At 39.5% G+C, this 23,693-nt stretch overlaps 1 protein-coding gene across 1 annotated transcript in view; it reads right to left on the bottom strand.

The window, feature by feature from the left end:
- LOC109428008 (chitin synthase chs-2-like) overlaps positions 1-23,126 on the bottom strand; it is an 80,733-nt gene extending 57,607 nt beyond the window's left edge. Inside the window, exon 1 of the mRNA XM_062860328.1 lies at positions 22,702-23,126. Within this exon, the coding sequence (XP_062716312.1) occupies positions 22,702-22,781 (80 nt within the window). The 5' untranslated portion in view covers positions 22,782-23,126. The remainder of the gene's footprint in view (positions 1-22,701) is intronic.
- Positions 23,127-23,693: the final 567 nt, after the last annotated feature.

Here is a 23,693-nt window from a genome sequence, read left to right as displayed (position 1 = left end):
TGTTTGCTCCACCGGTGACAGCTCCAGCTTTGATCAGTTTGAATAATGGAGAGCATAATCAACAAGCCGATCCGATAGACCTTGCGGATACAGCTGGGTCCCTCCTGCTCCGGACAGATTGGACGGAACAGCTCACTCACACAGATGGATTGAATTAGTGGTTGATTACGGACCATATCGATTGAGTACCGGATCGGCCGGGTCGGTCCCCGGAGATGGCACAAGAAGTTCCGATTACAGCGTTAAGTAATTACGGGTCAGTTGGTCTCTAGTGCATCCAGTAAATTGGTGTATCGCAACTGGCCAGATGCGCTCTCGACACACTTCAAACGTACGCCCTAAGTGAGTGCTGACAGCGAACCAGTGTTTTTGTCTGGACGATTTGAGGCTCGCTGCATGCTTGTCTGCCGTTGTCGCAGTAACACAGATAACGACTCTCCCCGGTTGAGACACTTCAAAAGGGGAAATTTACGTCACTGAGCGAGCAAGTCTTGCTAAGTATCGATTGATAACAGTCGCAGAAGTTTTTCACCGAGTCCATTCCGAGCCGGCTACGGTGGATTACATTACCGAGCCATGAATCAGCTATGTAGCAGCAAACAAAGGTCTAAAAACGAGCAGAATGTATTGAAATATCGCAGAAGAAGTAAAAAAAAAAAATGGTGAAGATAATTGAAAGCGAGATTTTTCACCAAACATGATTGAATTTTCATAAATCTGAATAGATATCCCAAATGGTTGCCTTGAAGCCATAGAAGTCGGCAGAACATTCACGATCGAAAGGCGATAGCCACCATGTTGGAGGAATGACGACGGCAATGGTAAGTGGAGGCTGGCTATGTACGGTGGAGAGGAGAGATTCGTAAGCAAAGGTAAAGGTACACAGCGGCGTATTTCTTTGAGGAAATATCTGTAAACCAGATTGTTTTTTTGAGATCCTTGACGGGTTTAAAATCGGATTTTTGATAGCAGGCTCGGAGGGTTATGTCACATTTACCAATCCACCCCATTAAGGTGATGTCAAACTGCGACGAATTTTGTAACATTTAGCGTGGTTGATGAATGTTGTGCGGAAATCAGCACTAAAAACCAGAAATTTCACGATGTTGGCCCAAAATCCAAAATGGCCGCTCTAAATTCAAGATGGTGATCGTTTAATGGAGTTTTAGGATCTTAAACCTCACAATATGGGATAAATTGGTATAAGGAAGAAGTTTGAAGCTTTAAAATGGTGCTAAAATATCCATGATGGCGGCCCAAAATGCAAGATGGCAGCTATTTATCTGAGTTTTAGGCACTAAAACCATGCAATATGGGTATATTTGGTATGAATAAGAGGTTCGAGGCTCTGAAATGGTGCAGTAATATCCAAGATGGCGGCTGTTTTATATACATTAAGGCTCAAAAGGGAGCGAACCTGGTGTGATGGTTAGAACACTTGACTATCACGCCGAGGACCTGGGATCGAATCCCACTCCCGACAAACTCGCAAAATGTGAGTTCTTCCTTCGGAAGGGAAGTAAAGCGTGGGTCCCGAGATGAACTAGCCTAGGGCTAAAAGTCTCGTTAATGCAGATAAAAAAAATATGGCTCAAAAATTAAAAGCCAGATAAATAGTGCAATGAAATAGGTTTTTGTTAATCAGATGAAAGTGCGATACAGGTATGTTCCGTTTTTGTCACTATTCGTTTTTATCACTATCCGTTTTTGTCACTATCCGATTTCGTCAACATTTCATTCCGTTTTTGTCAACACCAATTTTTTTTTCAAATTTGTTCCCACGAACACGAGTTATTTATAGTTTAACATTATTATTGAGGCAATGCATCCATGAATGAATTTGAAACAACTACCAATGATGACTTAGAAGACGTATACGCCACAGTAGCTTTCAACATATTTTAAATTCAGCTGTAAATAATGTTAATTCAGGCTTTCTCTCAAGCATAATTCTACTTCTTATTTGAACATGAGAAAAAATAAACCAAAAGTCCAATAGAAAAATCATACCGAGCATATTTAATTAATGAAAATCTGACAGGAGGTGGCAGAAGGTAACAAGTGTATACATATCAATATCATCATCAGTGTAACATAAGTAGCTAATCATGACAGATCAATAATAGATGGGATGTGCATATAAAACCATCAAAGGACGGACTCGATTATCCGGCAATAGGAAATCACCATGAATAATAGAACATTTTTTTATTTCATTAGGCTATTGTGTTAGGGCACAATTGGTGTCCCTTCCAGGGATTGCTCCAGTATGTCCATCTGGGTATTCCTCCATGAACTTCCTTCTGAAGATCCTTTTTCTCCTTTCTTCTTCTTATTCTTTTTCTTCTCCTTTACGGCTCTACGTACCAACTGGAACTTGGCCTGCCTCTTCAAGTGTTCTTCGAGAACTTAAACAAACAGTTTAGGGCTTTCTTTGCCTGTCCTTGCCTAAATTTTTACACTACATTTTTTTACAAAACTTTTTAATGTGACATAAATTTCACGTGATTTTTTACACGATTTCCTTGAAATATTGCGATATGCTGAATTCTTATCTCCTGGTCGCTATTTTTTTCCGACGGGGCTCAAATTTCTACCAGAGATACCTCTTGTCATCCTTGAAACCCTGTCCAAATTTTTCAGACCGAAACAGCTATATTCACTAGCCTAACTGGAGATTCCTATAGAATTTCATCCGAGATTTCATCTTTCGTCTTTCGTTTGCTCCAAAAATGCAATCTTGATTTTCTTCTATAATTCCTACTAGCGATTCTTGTATTCATCCAGATTCCTTAATTGATTTCTTCTGAGAAATTGTCAGGAAATAACTCAGAGGTTCCTTTAGGTGAATAATGAGTTAAGTCTTCCAGAAATAATTTTCTCTAAGAAGGAGGAGTCTGGGATCTTGGAAAACGACCTGGGAATTTTTCAGCAACTCCTGAAGGGTTCCGAGAAGAAACTAAAGATTCTCAAAAAATCCTACAGGAATCCCATCAATTCAGAAAGTATCGCTCGAGAAACAATTGGATGATTTCTTGAAAGAACTTATACAGGATTGCTAGAAGGAATTTCTCAAGGATTCCCCCAAGGAACTTCTGGAGGATTCTCAGGAATAGCTCCCCGGAGATTTGTATACAAAACATCAGGAGGACTCCATAAAGAAATTTCTGGAGGATTTGAGGAAAGAATTCCTGGAAGATTACCAGACTAAACTTCTGGGAGATTCTCAGGAAACGCAGTAGGAAATCGGGGACAATCAATATTGTTATATTATCAGCATTAACGAGATTTTCAGCCTAAGGCTGGTTCATCTTGTAATCATGGGGAAATAACAAAGATGAAAGATAAAATTCCCTTGGAAAATCTCTTGGAACTATTTATGATAAAAGTTCCAGTAGGTGTAGATGTCTCTTACCTTACCTTACCGGTCAGGCTAAGGCCGGGGTGGCCTCTGCTGTACATAGTAGCCGCCTCCATTCAACTCGGTCCATGGCTGTTTGTCTCCAGTTCCGCACTCTGCGTAGGGTCCGCAGATCGTCCTCCACTTGGTCGACCCACCTAGCTCGCTGCGCTCCACGTCTTCTTGTTCCGGTCGGATGACTCTCGAGAACCATTTTAGTCGGGTTGCTATCCGACATCCTGATGACGTGACCCGCCCACCGTAGCCTCCCGATTTTCGCGGTATGGACGATGGTTGGTTCTCCCAGCAGCTGATGCAGCTCGTGGTTCATTCGCCTTCTCCAAGTCCCGTCTTCCATCTGCACTCCGCCGTAGATGGTACGCAACACCTTCCGTTCGAAAACTCCAAGGGCGCGTTGGTCCTCTGCACGTAGGGTCTATGTTTCGTGCCCATAGAGGACGACCGGTCTAATCAACGTTTTGTAGATGGTTAACTTCGTGTTACGGCAAACTTTATTCGATCGTAGAGTTCTGCGGAGTCCAAAGTAGGCACGATTTCCTGCCACAATGCGCCTCTGATTTTCTCTGCTGGTGTCGTTGTCGTCGGTCACCAGGGAGCCCAAGTACACGAATTCTTCAACCGCCTCGATTTCATCACCGTCGATATGAATTCGGGGTGGCGGGCGCGGTGATTCCTCCCTGGAGCCCTTTGCCATCATGTACTTTGTCTTCGACACATTAATGACTAATCCGATTCGCCTGGCTTCACTCTTTAGTCGGATGTACGTTTCCGCCATTGTCTCAAATTTACGAGCAATAATATCAATATCATCGGCGAAACCAAGCAACTGAACGGGCTTCGTGAAAATCGTCCCACTCGTGTTTATCCCCGCTCTTCTTATTACACCCTCCAAAGCAATGTTGAACAGCAAGCACGAAAGACCATCACCTTGCCGTAACCCTCTGCGAGATTCGAAGGGACTCGAGAATGTCCCTGATACTCGAACTACGCACATCACTCGATCCATCGTCGCCTTGATCAACCGTATCAGTTTATCCGGGAATCCGTATTCGTGCATAATCTGCCATAGCTGTTCTCGATCGATTGTATCATACGCCGATTAGAAATCGATGAACAAGTGATGTGTGGGCACGTTGTATTAGCGGCATTTCTGCAACACCTGGGGGATGGCGAACATCTGGTCCGTTGTAGCGCGTTCACCCATAAATCCAGCCTGATATTGCCCCACGAACTCTCTTGCAATCGGTGATAGACGGCGGCATAAAATTTGAGAGAGTATCTTGTAGGCAGCGCTCAGTAGTGTGATCGCGCGGTAGTTCCCGCAATCCAACTTGTCGCCCTTTTTGTAGATGGGACACACGATACCTTCCATCCATTCCTCCGGTAATACTTCCTCCTGTAGATGTCTCTACTGCGCATAAATACCAAAACATAGTCAAAAAATATCATAAAAGAATTATTCAAGAATCCAAGAAATATCTTCTGATGTAATTCTAGAAAAACTGTTGAAGGAATCCCATAAAGAAATTCTGGAGAAACCCCAGAAAGAACCCCAGAAAGCAATCTTGGAAAAATTCCCGTAGGAAATTTTTAAGACATGGGGAAACTCCTACATTTCAAAAGTAAAATCTTGGTGAATCTCCAAAGTCCCTCTTCAACAGGATAAATTCCAATTCCTTGTGGGATATTCGAAGGGATTCTCAAAGAAACTCCAGGAGAAATTGAAAAAAGACATCTGCGAGGGGGGAGGGAGTGTCAAAAATCGTCTAAAAATGCAACGTCATTTATGGACGACCCCTTATCGAATTCCAAAAGATAAATAAGCGGCATGGTACAAGGTAACTTAGAAGAGTTCTGGAGGAACTTCTTGGAGAATCCATTATTCTGGAGAAAATACAAGTGATTGCTTAGCAAAATTCCTGGAGATTTCCTAAAAGTATCATAGATGAAACTTTCATAGGAATCTGTTAAGATGATAATCGTGGAGAAATGCCTTCCAGAAGGAAGTAAACATATCCTTTTTTGTTTACGTAACTGGACATTAATCGTTCCTGGAAGTATGCCATATTTTAAAACGTCGATCCGGGTACTGGAACTGTTATATCTGTCATTTTTGCGTTCAACGAAAATAAATTTCCAAAAATTTGGTCACAAATGTGGTGAAAACCTCTTGTCGACGTCACAGTCAGAAAACGGTAATTTGAACTGTGCAACCAAGATGTGCTAAAACGCATAAAAAAACCCTAATTAATCCACCTAGCGGTGATGGTGCCTTTCTCGTGCTTTAAAATATCCTTTCAACAAAACTCGTGCGACATGTTGATGACATTGACATAAATACAATATGAAAACTGCTTGCTAAATCTACTCAATATGGATTCATTTTATATTAGCATTACATCCAATATTCAGAAAATATAAGACAACGATCCAAAACTCAAACCAAACAAGTGTCATGAAGCCGCAAAATTTTGAAACGTCATTTTAGATTTTTCGGTCATCATTTTATGACTCCGGATAACTACCCCAACTAAACTAACCGCCATCTTGAACATTGAGACACCATCTTGGATGTTCTGGTATTATTTTTTGGACTCTGCACCTACAATTACATAAAATAGTCGCCGTATTGAATTTTGGCATGTCGTTTATGATTTTCTGGTTACCAGTTTTGGACGAAGACCGGCATTCTTCCCCATTCAAACTATAGTCATATTGCAGACCTTGTAAAACAGCGCACAGCTTGGGTTTTCTGATTACAAATTTTGAATTGTGGACATATTTTCATACAAAATATGCCCATAATGCAAGAATTAAAAATCCTATAAAATAGGCACTAACTTGAACACTGGGCCATTATCTTGGACTTTGGACCGCTATCTTGGATACTCTGGTGCACTCCGAACATATCTCCCATACCAAATACACTTATTTTACGTAGTTTTAGAGCTCAAAATTCATTAAAACAGCCACCATCTTCTTTTGACGCGATCAAATTCTTATTTTTCCATTCAACGTTGACCCATCCTGATATAAATTTACACCTTAGGAATCTGAAATGGTACGATTTGATGAGATCGCTTTAGTTTTGTCTATATTTTGTTCGCATATGTATATGAGAACTTAGACCTATTCGTCACTGTTGTTCATACCTAATGTTTATCAGGCCATTAAACAAAGCCACTATTTATTTTTTCAAATGAACGTTGGTTCTGTTACACAACAGCTAGTCTCTAATGTGATCTAAGGCTATTTTCTTGATAACCGTTCATTAGATTATCAAAAAATCTGCGATCTGATGTGTCGTATGTATGGGTTTGGTTCATTTTTATATGTATTTGGTAATTTCCGGTGGGATAACCGGATCTGATTCCATGAGTCATGGACCATGACACTACCGGTTGTCCCAATTATGGTCTGAGAATATTTTATTGCTTTTTATTCACCTTTACCTAATCGCCGCGATTTGATATATCGCATGAATGCTTCACTTTTACTTCTAACCACTTTCGAGGCCACAGCTGAACCCGCAACACTACCGGGAATCTAATGTGGTCTGACCCTATTTTTAAATCAGGTTGTCGATAAGTCGTGATCAGTCTTGTTAGAGATCACAGTCATTTGAACCTTTTCGTCGATATTCGGTCTCCTTTGTCTCCGACATTCGCAACACAAGCAATCGAAACAAAAATGTCAAACGAATGCACTTCACCACGATAGCGGCTTCGGGAGACGGTTCGGCTTTTGTTATTCCTGTTGTTAGCGCGGCGAATGCAACTGGCCACCCTATACATATTTATTGATAAGAAAGGTATTGAGATGAAAGGAGAATCAGAAGATTGCGAGTTAGCTAGTCGAGCGTACAGCAAAAGTGCTTGAAGCATTTACATTAGGCTTTGAAATTTATTATAAAAGGTTGGAAACCAATTGTGTAGTGCGGATGAATCACTGAAGATTGTAAGTAGTAATACTATTGTAAAATCATGAATTCTAATAAATAAAGTATTTCTAGTTTAAGCTGATCACCACAAACAAGTCTTTGGTCTGCTCTAAAAATCAGTGTCAGCACCGCAACACCTGTCTTCTTCCATAATAAGAGCTATGTTGCCCATGTGTGTGTCGTATTCAATGCAACATGCAATAATAAACTAATATTAACATTCATAATCGGAATTGGCTGAAAATCTATGCGTAAAGCTGGAATTAGACACATGTCATCGTGTCAGATGACACTGATTTGACCCTTTCTTATGTTTATTGATCTTCGTTCTACTGCTCGTGTTGTGTGTAGGTAAGAGGTAACGATAAGCGCACGAATGTAACAAAGCCGACTGACACCCGACTCCGGCCACTCAAAACCGATTCCGAAACACTTGCTGGCCGTTCATTAGGTAATCTAAAAAGCCGCTATTTGATGCGATGCATGTACGGGTTTGTTTCTCTTTCAGATTTAACCACTTCGGCGGGAACCCCGGAATGGGTTCCGGAACACTACTGGTTGAGATATGGTCTGAGATGATTTTCCTGCTCATTGTCCATCAGGTCATCGAAAATGCCGTGGTTTGATGTGTCGCATGTATGGGTTTGGTTCAATTGTATATTTGGCCACTTCCAGCGGGACGACTAGAACCGGTTCCGGAACACTACCGGTTCAGATATGGTCTGAGATGGTTTTCCTGCTCATTGTTCATCAGGTCATCGAAAATGACGTGGTTTGATGTGTCGCATGCATGGGTTTGGTTCAATTGTATTTTTGACCACTTCCATTGGAACGCCTAGAACCGGTTCCGGAACACTACCGGTTCAGATATGGTCTGAGACTATTTTCCTGCTCATTGTCCATCAGGTTATCGAAAATGCCGTGGTTTGATGTGTCGCTTGCATGGGTTTGGTACAATTGTATATTTGGCCACTTCCAGCGGGACGCCCAGAACCGGTTCGGGAACACTACCGGTTCAGATATGGTCTGAGACTATTTTCCTGCTTACCGCTCATCAGGTTATCGAAAATGCCGTGCTTTGATGTGTCGCATGCATAGGTTTGATGCATTTTCATATCTGGTCCCTTCCTGGGGTACCGTTCCGGAACACCGAAATGGCCATAACTCCGGAACGGCTGGACCGATCCGAACCATTTTCAATAGGAAACAATGGGACCAGATTCCGCGTCGAATAAACCGTCGGTCATTAAAATCGGTTGAAGTTTACTGCCAAAAAGTGATGTGAGTTTTTTTGTACACACACACACATACACACACACATACATACACACATACATACACACATACAGACATCACCTCAATTCGTCGAGCTGAGTTGATTGGTATATGTGACTCGACCCTCCGAGCCTCCTATCAAAAAGTCATTTTTGGAGTGAACATATAGCCTTTCCAGTACACTTGGTGTACGAGAAAGGCAAAACAATTAAATTTCATAATAAACTGCATATTTTTACTTTTGGAATGTGTTCTACAGTAATTCTTCCGATTCATATAAAATTGTAGCAAAATATTTTGTCAAAGAAAATTATTCCGTTTTTATCACTATTCCGTTTTTGTCAACTGAAAATCGCGGACCGTGTTGATAAAAACGGAACATACCTGTATTCATCAACGTGTCATTTGAGTTATGTTGAAATGGGTTCTCGAAGGCACGAGAAAGGCACCATCACCGCGCTAGGTGGATTAATTAGATTTTTTTTTGTAATTATGGCGGAAGGGAAATTCTTACTGGAATTCCTTTCATGAGCTTTGCAAAATTCTTCATAAAATTTTTAGAAAATTCACCTGGATTACTTTAGGGACACCCATTCTTATGGATGAGGATTTATCAAACATTTACTGGAATGTTTACTGGAAGAAGATTGTCGCACGATTTCTTAGAATGATTTCAGCAAGGATTTCTCTAAATATTTCTCTTAGTATCTCTCCAAAGTGCATCCTTCTCCATGGATTTTTATCGAAAATTTCTCCAGAGATTCCTCCAGATATTTTTTCCGAAATTCCCTCAAGAAGTTTCCCTGGTACTTCTTTGGAAGTTTTTCAAGAAATTTCTTTAAATGTTTAATATTGAAACTGGTCTATGGGTTTCCTTAGAAATTCCTTTAAAATTGCTTCAGATTCATTCTATGAATTAGTATAGACTGAATCTGAAGGAATTTGACTTATTTGGTCTTATTGAATACTGCAAAAAAAGAAAACGTCACCTCCTGGGATTGCTTAAGGGGTTCCATAGGTAATTATTTCATGGATTATTACATAAATACGTGGAGCGGACCTGGTGTGATGGTAGAACACATGACTATCACGCCGAGGACCTGGGATCGAATCCCACTCCCGACAAACTCGCAAATGTGAGTTCTTCCTTCGGAAGGGAAGTAAAGCGTGGGTCCCAAGATGAACTAGCCAAGGGCTAAAAATCTCGTTAATACAGATAAAAAAAAATACATAAATACATGCATGTCTCTTTTCAAGTATTTCTTCCATCATTACTGCAGGAATTCCTCCAGAAATGTTGTTAGATTGATTCAAGAATTCCTTCAAAAAATCTTCCAGCTTCCCCCAGAAATTTATTGAAGAATTTCTTCAAGAATTGCTCCATTACCTTTGTCTGAGATTTATGCACACATTTTTTAAGAGATTCCTTCAGAATGTCCTCTACGGATTTTTCCAGGAATCCCTCCAGAGGTTTCTCAAGCATTTTTGCCTTTGAATCAGTAGCAGAGTTCCTCCATAAGCTCTCAAACATTTATTTTTCCAGAGAATAAAGGGGATTTTATTCGGTTATTCTCACAGTTAATATCCTAGGCATTCATCTACATATTCCAGGATTAGATTCAGAAGTTATTTTTAAAGATTTTTTGTCCAACAGTTCATCCATAAGTGTCTTTTGGAGTTCTCGACAGATTTCTTGAGGCCATCCCCCAGGAATTTCCTAGAAATTCTTTATGGGATTTCATAAAGAAACTTCAATCAAACTTGTGGAATTCCTGGAAGAACTAGGAATAACCTTCGTGGCCGTGCAGTAAGAGGCACCGGTCGTCTAGTCGTTTTGTAACCCACACACAGTGGGCTCAATTCCCGCTCCAGTCGGTGAATACTTTTCGTCAAATGAAAAATATCTCCTCTGGACCACTGGGTGTTTCGTGGACATTGTCTAATGATAGCGATCAATTTAGTATGTGCCTTCTCTGGTTGTGGAGGTGTAGTTTTTTTAATCATCTAAAAAAATACTTAGAATTATGTCTGGCAAATTATGCAACGATCTCTGAAGATATTTCTGACAGAATCAAAAGAGATGTTTCATCAATCATCCTTTTATTTTATTTATTTTTTTTTTTGAAGAAACCTCAAAGAATAATTAGAGAAAACCTAGGAAGAATATCTGAAGCAGTCTCTATATTTTTTTTTTTTTTTTTTTTTTTATTTGTGAATTTTAACTTAATGCTAATTCTTCACACTATAGCAGTCTCTATAGGATTTGTAATAAAAATTAAAAGAATTTCTGAAAAAAAAAATCCTTGGAAGAACTTTTTTAGAAATCCCATGATGAAATTCCTGAAGAATTTCCTAAAGTTCTGATCGTATCTGAAGCTGATAATATCTCGTCAAAGGAATTTCAGAAGGAACCCTAGCAGGAATTGCTGCAAGAAACCCCGAGGAGTCTGAAAGATGGAAGTATCAGCTTGAGCTCCTTATTCTAGTGATTTTTTCCGAAAATAATCGAAGGATTCTTTTAGGAAACCTTCTATGGACATGGAATTTATTTCCTTTTAACAATTATCCAGAGTTTTCAAGAGATTGCATCAGGAATCACTCCAGAATAGCTTTCAGGAAGTATTCTAGAGATTTCTTCAGATTTTTTTTTTTTGAGGATTCCGAAATCATTCATGGATTTCTAAAGCATGTCATCAGGGAATCTTTTCAAAAAGTTCTCAGGCATCTCTTTACAATTAAATTTATGGATTCTTAAAAAAAATACTTCCTTAGTAATCTTTTCTATGGGTGCCTTCAGAAAATCTTGCATGAAATGCTTCTCAAATCATTTTTTTTTTTTCAAAAACTCCCCAGAGGTTGTTGAAATTCTTCATGAGATTCATGCAGACATATGTCCAAGGATTCCTCTAGACAATTCTCTAGGAAATCATTTACAAATCCTTCTCATGTTTTTGCCTTTCTCGTGCACCAAGGTGTACCGAAAGGCTATATGTTCACTCCAAAAACGAAAATTTGATAGAGCCTCCGGAGGGGTCAAGTCTTATATACCAATCGACTCAGCTCGACGAATTGAGGTGATGTCTGTGTGTGTGTATGTATGTGTGTGTGTATGTATGTGTGTGTGTGTGTATGTGTGTATGTGTACAAAAAAACTCACATCACTTTTTGGCAGTAAACCTCAACCGATTTTAATGACCGACGGTTCATTCGACGCGGAATCTGGTCCCATTGTTTCCTATTGAAAATGGTTCAGATCGGTCCAGCCGTTCCGGAGTTATGGCCATTTAGGTGTTCCGGACCGGTACCCCAGGAAAGGGCCAGATATGAAAACGCTACGAACCCATCCATGCGGCACATCAAACTACGGCTTTTTTGATAACTTGATGAATGGTAACCATGAAAATAGTCTCAGACCATATCTGAACCGGTAGTGTCCCGGAACCGGTTCCGGGTGTCCAACCGGAAGTGCCAAACATGAAAGTGAACTAAACCCATGCATGCGACATATCAAACCGCGGCTTTTTTGATAACCTAATGAACGGTAGGCAGAAAAATGGTCTCAGACCATATCTGAACCGGTTGTGTTCCGGAACCGGTTCCGGGTGTTCCGCCGAAAATGGCCAAACATAAAAGTGAACCAAACCCATGCATGCGACATATCAAACCACGGCTTCTTCGATAATATGATCAACAGTAAGCAGGAAAACATTCTCAGATCATTTCGGAACCGGTAGTGTTCCGGAACCGGTTCCAGATGTCCCGCTGGAGGCGGCCAGGTATAAAAGTTAACCAAACCCATGCATGCGACATATCAAATGGTGGCTTTTTAGATATTCTGATGAACAGTAAGCAGGAAAGTATTCTCAGAACATAGTTGAACCGGTCGTGATCTGGAACCGGTTCCAGGTATCCCGCCGGAACTGGCCAAATATAAAAGTGAACTAAACCCATGCATGCGATATATCAAACCGCGGCTTTTTCGATATCCTTATGAACAGTAAGCAGGAAAATATTATCAGAACATATCTGAATCGGTAGTTATCCGGAACCGGTTCCGGGTGTCCCGCCGGAAATGGCCAAATATGAAAGTGAACCAAACTCCTGCATGCGACACATCAAATCTGTTTTTTCTATAACCTGATGAACGGTTTGCAAGAAAATAGGATCAGACAACATCAGGAACTACCGGTACTGTTCCGGAATCCATTCCGGGTGCCCCACCGAAAGTAAGCAAATATAAAAGTGAACAAAACCCATGCATCTTGATTTAGCAAAAGATAGTTTCCGATCATATTTGGGACTACCGGTAGTGTTCCGCAACCGATTACGGATGTTACATAGAAAATGGTCAAACGTAAAGGAGAACCAATCCATGAATGCCACACATTGAATGACTTTTTAGGTAACCTGATGAACGGTTAACAAGAAAAAAAATCATAGACCATAATTTGGAAAACCAATAGTGTGCCGAAACCGGTTCCAGGTGACCCACCGGAAGTGGTCAAATGTAGGATGGAACCAAACGTATGCACGCAGCATATTAAATAACGTCTTCTTCGATAACGCGAAGAACGGTCACCAAGAAAATAGTCTCATGCCATATTTAAGACTACTGGTAGAGTTCTGGAACAAGTTTCGAGTATCTCACCAGAACTGGTAAAATGCAAAAATAAACCACACTCATGCATGCGGTACATCAATTCTCGACTTTTTAGGAAAACTTATTAACACTTTGCATGGAGCCAGTCTAAGACCAAATCAGGAACAATCGGTACAATCCCGGAACTGGTTCTGGGTGTTCCACTGGAAGTGGCAAAATGCAAAACTGATCCATATGCATGCAGGCGATACATAAAATCGTTATGTTTAGGTAACCTAATGAATATTAGCAATGAAATATATAGACTATATTTGGGAGACCGGGTAGTGCTCTGGAACCAGTTCGGGGTACCCCATCGAAAGTGGCCAAATGTACCATGTGACGCATCAAACCACGGTATTTTTAATAACCTGAGGAACGGTGAGCTAGAAAATAGGCTCATACCACATAAAAGCTATCGGTAGGGTTGCAGAACCAGCGCGTTTGGTGCTTCGCCGGAACTACGAACATGAATAAAATCAATGCATGCTATAAATATATGTAAGAGAACAAAATCTTGACAAATTAAACCCAAATACAAACAGACGTCTCGGTATACTCACTACCTATCGTTCTTGTTTTCAACGATTGATTCACGTATTCATCAGTACTCAAATTGAACGCTTACGGCGCGCCGCGTTTTTGCTCCTGTTTAACGTTTATTCACTACTACCGTCTAGCTAGCCGTGAAGAGATCTCACAAATTACACAATTTCAGATTCCTGAGGTGTAAATATACAGTAGGATGACGTTGTATTGTAAAATTTAAAATTAATCGCATCAACCCCGAACAAAAGTTTTCCAATTCCCTTTTGATGCAACTGGTTGCGCCCTTGCGCTCTGTAATGTCGTTGAAGTTTGTATGGGAAATTTCACATGCTTACATTTTTTGTCAAATTTTACATGCATGTTGTAACCTATGATATGATAATAAAATATAGCCTTAAGTGTGCAGAAAAAAACCACAAAGCGATCTGTGATTGTGTTAACAGTTATATATTAGCTTGTAAGTATCGTCTTGATATCCCGAGCAGGAATGAATAACTGCTACATAACTGGAGCACACCAAAGTCAGGTATCATATCAAGACAAGGTATTGGTCGGTTATTCAGGTATTAAAAATAACTTATTTTGGCATTTTGAAGGTATTGATGAAATATCTCAACGAGTTATTGGTTTGGTGTTGAGGACTGCTTGAGGTATTGTTCAATTATGGAAAAATCGCTATTCCTATGGAAAAATCGCCGATTATTATTAAGGTATTGCCATATCTGGTGTCATTGTTCACACGTTTTGCACAGAATACCAGTGTCGAAAAAAATCAGCACAATGATGTTCAATTCGTGCGAAAACGAACACAAATAAACAAACACAGTTACCCATAGACGCGAGGCCGAGAATGATCATGACAAAGAAGAGACGAGACCAAGGTAAGTAAAAGGAAGGTAATCCAATATGTCAGATTGCACCATCCGCCATATTGGAAAACCTAACGACAGCTGGCAAGTTTATGTTTAATTTTTTTCACTAGTGAGATGGCAAACAAAAACTTTCAGCCCTAGCAACGTAGCAACCCCACAGAAACCATTCACGCTTAACTTTCTCAGCAGTAAAATCGGGCAAACTCCATGACACTCATCGAGTGTTTCCTACTTACACGGATTGCAAATTAGCTCGTACACCCACTTAAGCAAATATTTTGCAATATTTTCGGCATAACAATCTCTTTTGGTTAAGAAATCACCATTGTATTCATAATTAATAAAAATGCGGGTGCACGAGCAAATGATAAACCTGGGGGAATATTACTCATTTTATGAGTGCCATGGAAATATGTCAACATTGGTTATCCGTGTTGAGAATATTGTTGCCGATGCAGCGCAGCAACGCTTCTGTAGCGTTCTGCAGCATAAACAAACTGGCCGGCTGTCATCTCCATCCCCCCGCAGTGTGCCGCACTCCCCGCATCCACTTACTACTTATACGCTAACACCTTCCTTATAAACATCTTGGACGAGACAATGAAAGCGTGTGGTGTCATCCACTGTAGTTGAAGTTCAGTTCAGCTGAACTTCAGCTCGATGAATTCGAATATAAATATTTCAATTTGGAATTGATTTATTATGGTTTTAGGAATGTAAATACCGATATGTTACCTTAATTCAATGCATTATAGTTACTTTTGATAAGTGATGCAAAACAACTGCATTTTTGCTTCTGCATCGTGCTTAATTAAAACGAATCAGTTGAAATTGAAAATACTGACTTTGAGTATCAGTAGGTGGTTGAAGTTCAGCAGACAGCGGTCAAAAGAATTTCGAATGCATACATTTCTGAGAATGCCGCTCGGGTTGTCAAGACGACTATCAAAACAAAAACAAATCAACGACGCTGGCGCCACTGGGCGTCGGTGCAGACGACCGTAATTTGACAATTGCCGTCACTGCAGAATACACACCAGTTATTATTTTAGGTATTTTACCTCTTATGCAGAGTTACTTAATACTCATTTAGGTTGTAGGTATTCGGTTTTACATACTTGAGTTAGTTATTCTTCAGCTATTTTCTCCTGCTCGGGATTGATTGGCCTCTAGTGTTAGTGAAGATGCTCAAGCAGTCAACTGAGAAGTCTGATATATTTCATCTCTGCTCATACGTTGAACATAACGTCGGACTATGCCCATCAATAATTTTTGAGTCAATTCAATGATGACTTTGATAATATGCTTGCTTTTCTTATATAGTATCAGGATTCAGAACACTTTGGCTTACGTCGACGGAAAGATTGTGAGAACATATTCAACGAGAAAGGCACTATCACCACTAGGTGGATTAATTTGGGTTTTTTTTTGGAAAACTACAGCAATTCATTCACGTATTGCTTCAGATTTTTTTTTCAGTAGATCTTTTATGAAACCTTGAATGGATTGCTTCTACGATTTTTTTTTCTGAAATTGGTCCATATTTCGGAGATTCTTAAATCATTTCCTTTGGGGATTTGTTTTCAGAAAATTTTCTGATTGGAAATTTCTCTAGAAGCTCCTTCAAAGCACCCTTCAGAAAATAGCAAATTAAAAACATATTCAAGGGTCAAAATGTTCCAATGTTTCCTTCCGTAATTGAAAATCATACAAAAAACCCGGATTAATCCACCTAGTGGTGATAGTGCCTTTCTCGTCGAATAAATACTCATGATCTTTCCGTCGACGTTAGCCAAAATGTTCCTGAGTCCTTTATATAGAAAAGCAACAATTTTAACAAAGCCAACATCGATTTGGAAAACTTATTGTTAGTACATATTCCGATGTTATGTTCAACAGCAAAACAGAGCTAAAAAATATTGCAAAATGCATTGGGATCTTGATTAAGATCATTGTGACCCCATTCTATTCACTACGGCAGCGAGGTGAGCGTCAGCTGACTTGAAGGCTGACTTCATTTACAATCACAGATCACTTCGTGATCTTCGACAAAGTTTTTTTTAGCACACTTTAGGCTATATTTTATGTATTATCATTGGTAAGTCCGATCATTAGCGGGTCCGATTCCGGTTATCTTAAATATGGTCTGAGACTATGTTCCTGTCAACTGTTCATCGGGTTACCTACAAAGCCGAATATTAATGTTATCTGAGACTATTTTCTTGCTAACCGTTTGGCAAATTTTTGAAAAAAAACACGATTTTATGTGTCGCATGCATGATTTTGGTTCACTTCTATTTGATCACTGGAGCGGATCTGGTTGGATGGTTAGAACACTTGACTATCACGCCGAGGACCTGGGATCGAATCCCACTCCCGACAAACTCACAAAATGTGAGTTCTTCCTTCGGAAGGGAAGTAAAGCGTGGGTCCCGAGATGAACTAGCCCAGGGCTAAAAATCTCGTTAATATAGATAAAAAAAAAAAAAAAAATATTTGATCACTTCCAATTGAACACCCGCAACCAATTCCGAAATACTATTACTAGTTCTAGATGTGGCCTGAGACTATTTTCCTGTTGACCATTCATCAGATTATCAAAAACGCCGCTCTGGTTTGGTTTCCCTCTATATTTTACCACTTCCGGCGAGTTACTCGTCTCATCACCAGTTCTGGAACACTACCAGTTCTCCCAAATATTGTCTGTGATTATTTGCTGGCTAACCGTTTATCATGTTACTAAATAAGTCATTGATATGTCGCATGTATTGGTTCTACTTTCACATTTGACCATTTCTGGCGGGACACCCGTAATCGGTTCCGGAACACACTGATATGGCTTGCGTCTATTTTTTTGCAACTGTTCATCATGTTACCGAAAAAGCCACGATATCCCAATGCACGGGTTTGGATTCAGCCTATTTGTTTGCTTAGTTTATTTGGCTATCAAAAAAGCCGCGCTTTGCTGTTTCGCATGCAGGGTTTTGTTCAATTTTATATTTCGCCGCTTTTGGAGGAAAACTAGTTTCGGCACTACTGGCAGTCCCTTATGTGGTCTTAACCTACTTCCTTGATTAGCGGCCATCAAGTTGTCGGAAATGTCGTGATTAGGTGTGCCGCATGCATAAGTTTTGTTCACTTTTATATACGGCCACTTCCGGCGGGACATCCGCAACCGGTTCCGAAACACTACCGGTTCAGATATGGTCTGAGTCTTTTTAATGCCAACCTTTCTTTATCATAAAAGCCGCGCTTTTATATGCCGCATGCATGGATTTGGTTTACTTTTATATTTGGCCACTTCCAGCAGGACATCCGAAACCGGTTTCGGAACACTACCGGTTCAGATATGGTCTGAGACTATTTTCTTGACAGCTTTCATTAGGTTATCAAAAAAGCCCCGCTTTGATATGTTGCATGCATGGATTAAATTTTTTATATTTGGTTACTTCCGGCGGGACCCGGTTCCTGGGTTCCGGAACACAACCGGGTCAGATATGCTCTGAGACTGTTTCCTTGCTAACTGTTCATCAAGTTATCGAAAATGGCGCAGTTTGATGTGTCGCATGCATAGTTTTGGATCACTTTTATATTTGGTCACTTCCAGCGGGACATCCGAAACCGGTTCCGGAACACTACCGGTTCAGATATGGTCTGAGATTGTTTTCTTGCTAACTGTTTACCAGGTAATCTAAAATGCCGCAGTTTGATATGTCGCATGCATAGTTTTGGATCGCTTTTATATTTGGCCACTTCCAGCGGGACATCCGGAACCGGTTCCGGAACACTACCGGTTCAGATATGGTCTGAGACTGTTTTCTTGCTAACTGTTGATCAGGTTATCAAAAATGCCGCAGTTTGATGTGTCGCATGTATGTGTTTGTTATATTTTTATGTATGGCCGCTTCCAGGGGTACTGGTCCGGAACACCTAAATGGCCATAACTCCGAAACGGCTGGACAGATCCGAACCATTTTCAATAGGAAACAATGGGACCAGATTCCGCGTCGAATGAACCGTCGCTCATTAAAATCGGTTGAGGTTTACTGTCAAAAAGTGATGTGAGTTTTTTGTCCACACACATACAGACACACACACACACGCACGCACACACACACATACACACATACACACACACAGACATCACCTCAATTCGTCGAGCTGAGTCGATTGGTATATGTGATTTGACCCTCCGGGCCTTCTATCAAAAAGTCATTTTTGGAGTGAACATATAGCCTTTCCAGTACACTTAGTGTACGAGAAAGGCAAAACGTTTAGAAATTCCACCATCAAGATATTTCTCAACGAATTGCTTCGGAAACTTTGTCAAGGAATCCTTCAGAAAGTCTTCTATGGATTTCTTCAGTATTTCCACCAGAGGTTCCTCCAGAAAATGTTTAAAGAACTCCGTTAAAAATCCTACACGGAGTTCTTCACCCTAGGAGGAAAAAATTTGTTCAGGGGTTATATAAAAAAATCTTCCAGAAATTTCTCAAAGTTCATTTGAAACCTTTCATAAATTATTTCAGAAATTCCTTAAGGGTGGCTTTCCGAAACTTTTCAATGAGTTTATTTAGCAATCAGTCGACGGATTCCTCCAGAATTTTTTTCATAGATTTTTGTAGCATTTCCTTCTGGAATACTTTCTGAAAATTTTCTACGATTACCATTGAAAATTCTTCTGTGAATTCTAACAAAAGGAATAGCAGGGATTCGATCGCAAATTTTCTCCAGGCTTTTTTAAGATACTTTCCTCTCAGGGATTTATTCAACAATTCCTGGAAGGGTTTATACGTTTCTTGACGGATTTTTATTAGAAAATTTTCCATGAATCTCTTAAGAAATACCCTCTTGAAATTCTTTATTTTTTCCGGATTTCGTTGAGAAGTTTTTATAAAGATTCCTTAAGTTATTTCTCCAGAAATTTATTACATTAACTCACCAAATATTTGAAATAATTTAGAAATTCCTTTAGAAGTTCCTTCAGATTCTACAATAAATTTTGTCATTGTTTATATTCTTTTTTTTTTCCTTCAGGAATTTCTCCAGGAATTCTAAACTTAACTTCTTTAGAAAGTCTTACATGGATTCTTTTGAATTTCTCCTTGGCTGCTTTTGAAAATCTACCCGAAAAGAAGTTCTATAGAAAAATTAAGAAATTCCTCATTAGGCTTCTTAAAAAAGTCCTGAGCTATCTCTAGAAGTTGCTATAGAAATTGAATCAAAAATTTCTCTACATTTTCCAGTAATTTCTTCAAATACTATTTTTAGAGAATCTTTCTCGGATTGTTTCCAAAATTTCTCCGTGGATTCATTTAGAAAAACCCTCAAGATAATCTTTCATAAAATTTGTCATGGATTCTTTGATTAACTATTCACTGAAATCCTTCATTAAATCCTCCAATTCGTTAAAAACATCCTCCAGCAGTTTCTTCAGAAATTCTTTCAAAGATTCTCAAAAAGAATCTTCCCAAGAACTTCTAATATATCTCATAAAAATTCCTCCAGAAATTTAGCCAAATATTATTTAAGGATTTATTAAGAAAATTTTTCATATTTACGTCAGTAAATTTCTCCACAAAATCTACATTTCCTTCGAAAACTCCTCTAGAAATTTATCTGAGATTATATTAGAAAATATCACACTATGGTTACCAGATATTTCTCCAGGTTTTTTTTTCAGAAATTCATTAAGGAATTTTCCACAGATTTTTGCATAATTCCTCTCAGTGATTCCTGCAGAAATTACTGCGAGAATTCCTGCATTTTGTACAGATTCGAGCTATTGTTCTACGGGTTCTTCTCGGGATTCATCAATAAATTTATACGAACATGATTCTCTATAAATGTTTCATTTAGAAAAAAAAACCGCGTAAAAAGTTAAGTCACGATTAATGTGAAAAAATACATGATGTTTCAGAGGATGGATAAGGGTGATTAAGGGCGTTTCAATGGGTTTCGGAGGATTTCGGGTGCGTCACATGGGGTTCGAGAGGGTTTTAGGAGGATTTCGGAGGCATTCAAAGAAGTTTCAGGGAATTTTCTGCGGGTTTCAGAGACGTTACAGAGGAACATCTCTGAACCCTCCCTGAAAGCCTTGTAATGCCGCTGGAATATCTTGGATACCCCTGAAATCCTGTGGAACCCCTTCAAACATCTCCGAGCACTCCATAAAACATAACGTTACCCATGGGGAAAAAAATCTTCATTATGCATCCATAAAGTTTCATTGGTTTATGAGAGGCAACTACCCGAGCAGAGGAGAATATGAAATTAATAACTACGAAATCACACAACTTGTTTTTATATCTTGTTTTGTTATTATTTTCTTATCAAGACATTACCTTACCATAACATATTTTGATTGACATTCTTATTTTGTTATGATCGGGCTATTGGTAGACATCCGTTAAATAACATTCCAATGATATGTTTTATTGCAGGCCAAGCTTAGTTATTATTGTTTTATTGAGAGTGTACAAATATTTCATCAACAATAGCATAACAATAACAAATTATGAAATTCACATCATTTGGGAATTCCGTTATTTAGAGCATTGCGTGATGAGGAGCGTATTCTCTCATGAGTACCTCTTTCTCTTCTTTCTGGCATTACATTTCAGCTGATACAGAGCCAACTTCTCAGCTTGGGAGTTTAAGTACTTGGACAATTATGACCAGATTTTCTATCCCTCGTATTGAGTGACAAATATAGGGTACTTAAAGCACTCGATCTAACCTCACTTTTTATGTTATGTGTTATAGACTTATTACTTTGCTACTTACTTTGTTATGAGTTTGATATTATAACTTAATTTGCCTTTGGATTATTATCAATAACTTTTAAAGTTGAAAATTTGATTTTTAAATATTTGCCAAATTGACAGTTCTTTTTCTTATTCTTCATGGCTCTACGTCCGCACTGGGACTTGGCATGCCTCGCTTCAACTTAGTGTTCTTTGAGCACTTCCACAGTTATTAATTGAAGGGCTTTCTTTGCCTGCCATTGCATGAATTTGTATATTGTGAGGCAAGTACAATGATACACTATGCCCAGGGAGTCCAGAAAATTTTCCCGATCGGAACGGGAATCGAACCCGCCGTCTCCGGATTGGCGATCCATAGCCTTAACCACTAGGCTAACTGGAGACCCCGGAAATTGGAATTGGAAATTGACAGTTATTTAGCTGTTGATGAAACTAACAAAACATGTTATTGAATTGGTCTTCCAGGAACATTTTTTTGTTACGCAATTTGTTATATTGCCGCTTATGACAGGCAAGTTTTTAACATAACATGTTATGTTAATGACATAAAAATATCTGATTTTGTTACTCAGCTATTTTTGCAAATGGCCATATTTGTTCGAAACACGCTGAAAAACATTCATTCAATGTAGACATGAAAAAAGTTTTTTCTGAAAGTAAAATTGTAATGTTGATTTTAAGTTTTCAAAACTTGTTATTTAGTATAGAAAATAATTTAATATTTCTTGGTATTTTCTAAACAAATTCATGAAATTTCACGATTGTATGCCAAAAAAAATCTATGAATCATAATTACGTCCTCTATGCTTAGAAAGATCTATTGTTTATGTCGACCAAGTTTAATTCGATTCTGAGAGGATGCTGCCAACCGCTGGTTCAATTGTCGCGAAATTCGTCAATTTCAAGGACGTTGCCCTCTTCTAGTCTCTGCGCTAACGCCTCTGTTCGCGAGAAGGCGGAATCAAGTCCTGGAATCCATAATGCGGTGTGGTACGTACGGTACCTTCATTGGAGGGTGGAAATTTTCTTTCTTCTTGATTGAATATTCAATTGAGTCAATTTCCATCAAGTATTTCTTACAGTCTTTTTTCTTCTTTTCTTTTCTTTCCTGATATTGGTTCCAAATTTGGTTCACATTTATCGCTGGCTGCCACGGCAGCAGCCGGCGCCGTGTGTTAGTTTTTTCTTTGGTTCGTGGAACAAGGATACCTTTACGTCTTTAAAGTATATTTACTTACTTTTTGATCATGAGGGTTTCCTCGTCATCATCATCGGATGACTCCGTAAAGTAGTGCATGTTGTTTCCGTGATTCTTCATGTTTATTTTTAGATTTTATCACTTTTATTCAGATCAAAATGCGACCCTAATATTTATCAATTAGATTTCACAGCATTCGTCGACTATTTCTCAAATCTAATCGAAACTATCTTCTTGATCCATCTCCACCCACCACTCGAAAGGGTATCTTCCCTCCCGGATAAACTCACACTCGCGCCGGAAAAAAAAATCTCCACTTCCGAGAAAACCTATGTTCCACTTTGCGTTCGTACAAGCGACTCGAAACGATTTGCACGCAGGTACACACAACCCTCTTGCCTATGGCACGACACGAACCGAACAGAACAGAACACTGAATTCAATTAGATTGTCAAGTGCGCCACTCGAAGACGACCTGTTTGGGTAAACTACCTGCATTACACACACCCAACAGCCATCCAGCGCAGCGCAGCGTAATCATTTGATGATTCCTTTGACGAATAGGGGCAAAGCGCGGAAGAACCCTTCCACCCACCGCAACGGTTCAACAGGCTGAAAGTGAAAGGGAGGCGGGATAAAATGCATCTTGAGAAGCAGACTCTGTTCCAAGTTATAACGTTACGCCAGACACAATACGATAATAAAGAATGAAGAAAATAGAAGATAAATTAGATAAAAAATTGACTATTCTCGCTCCAAAATGTGATGGGTTCACAATTTCAACCATTGAAAGCTGAAACATTGGTCACTGATGAACAAACAGAAATCAAATCAGGATTCCTGATAGACGCATTTCACCCCATTCTCGCCAACTGTAAGACCCAAGACACCAATCATCCGCCAATGATGTATTTTCTGACGAGCGAGGAGAACCATCCAGAAGGGGGGGAATCATCGCTTCAACCTCTTGCAGCGGCGACGCGACGACCAACAACGACAACGACGACGACGACGGTGTCTTATCATTTGGTG

Source organism: Aedes albopictus, chromosome 3, assembly GCF_035046485.1.
Source record: "Aedes albopictus strain Foshan chromosome 3, AalbF5, whole genome shotgun sequence".
Classification (NCBI taxonomy): domain Eukaryota; kingdom Metazoa; phylum Arthropoda; class Insecta; order Diptera; family Culicidae; genus Aedes; species Aedes albopictus.
This window is presented reverse-complemented; position numbering and strand designations above follow the sequence as displayed.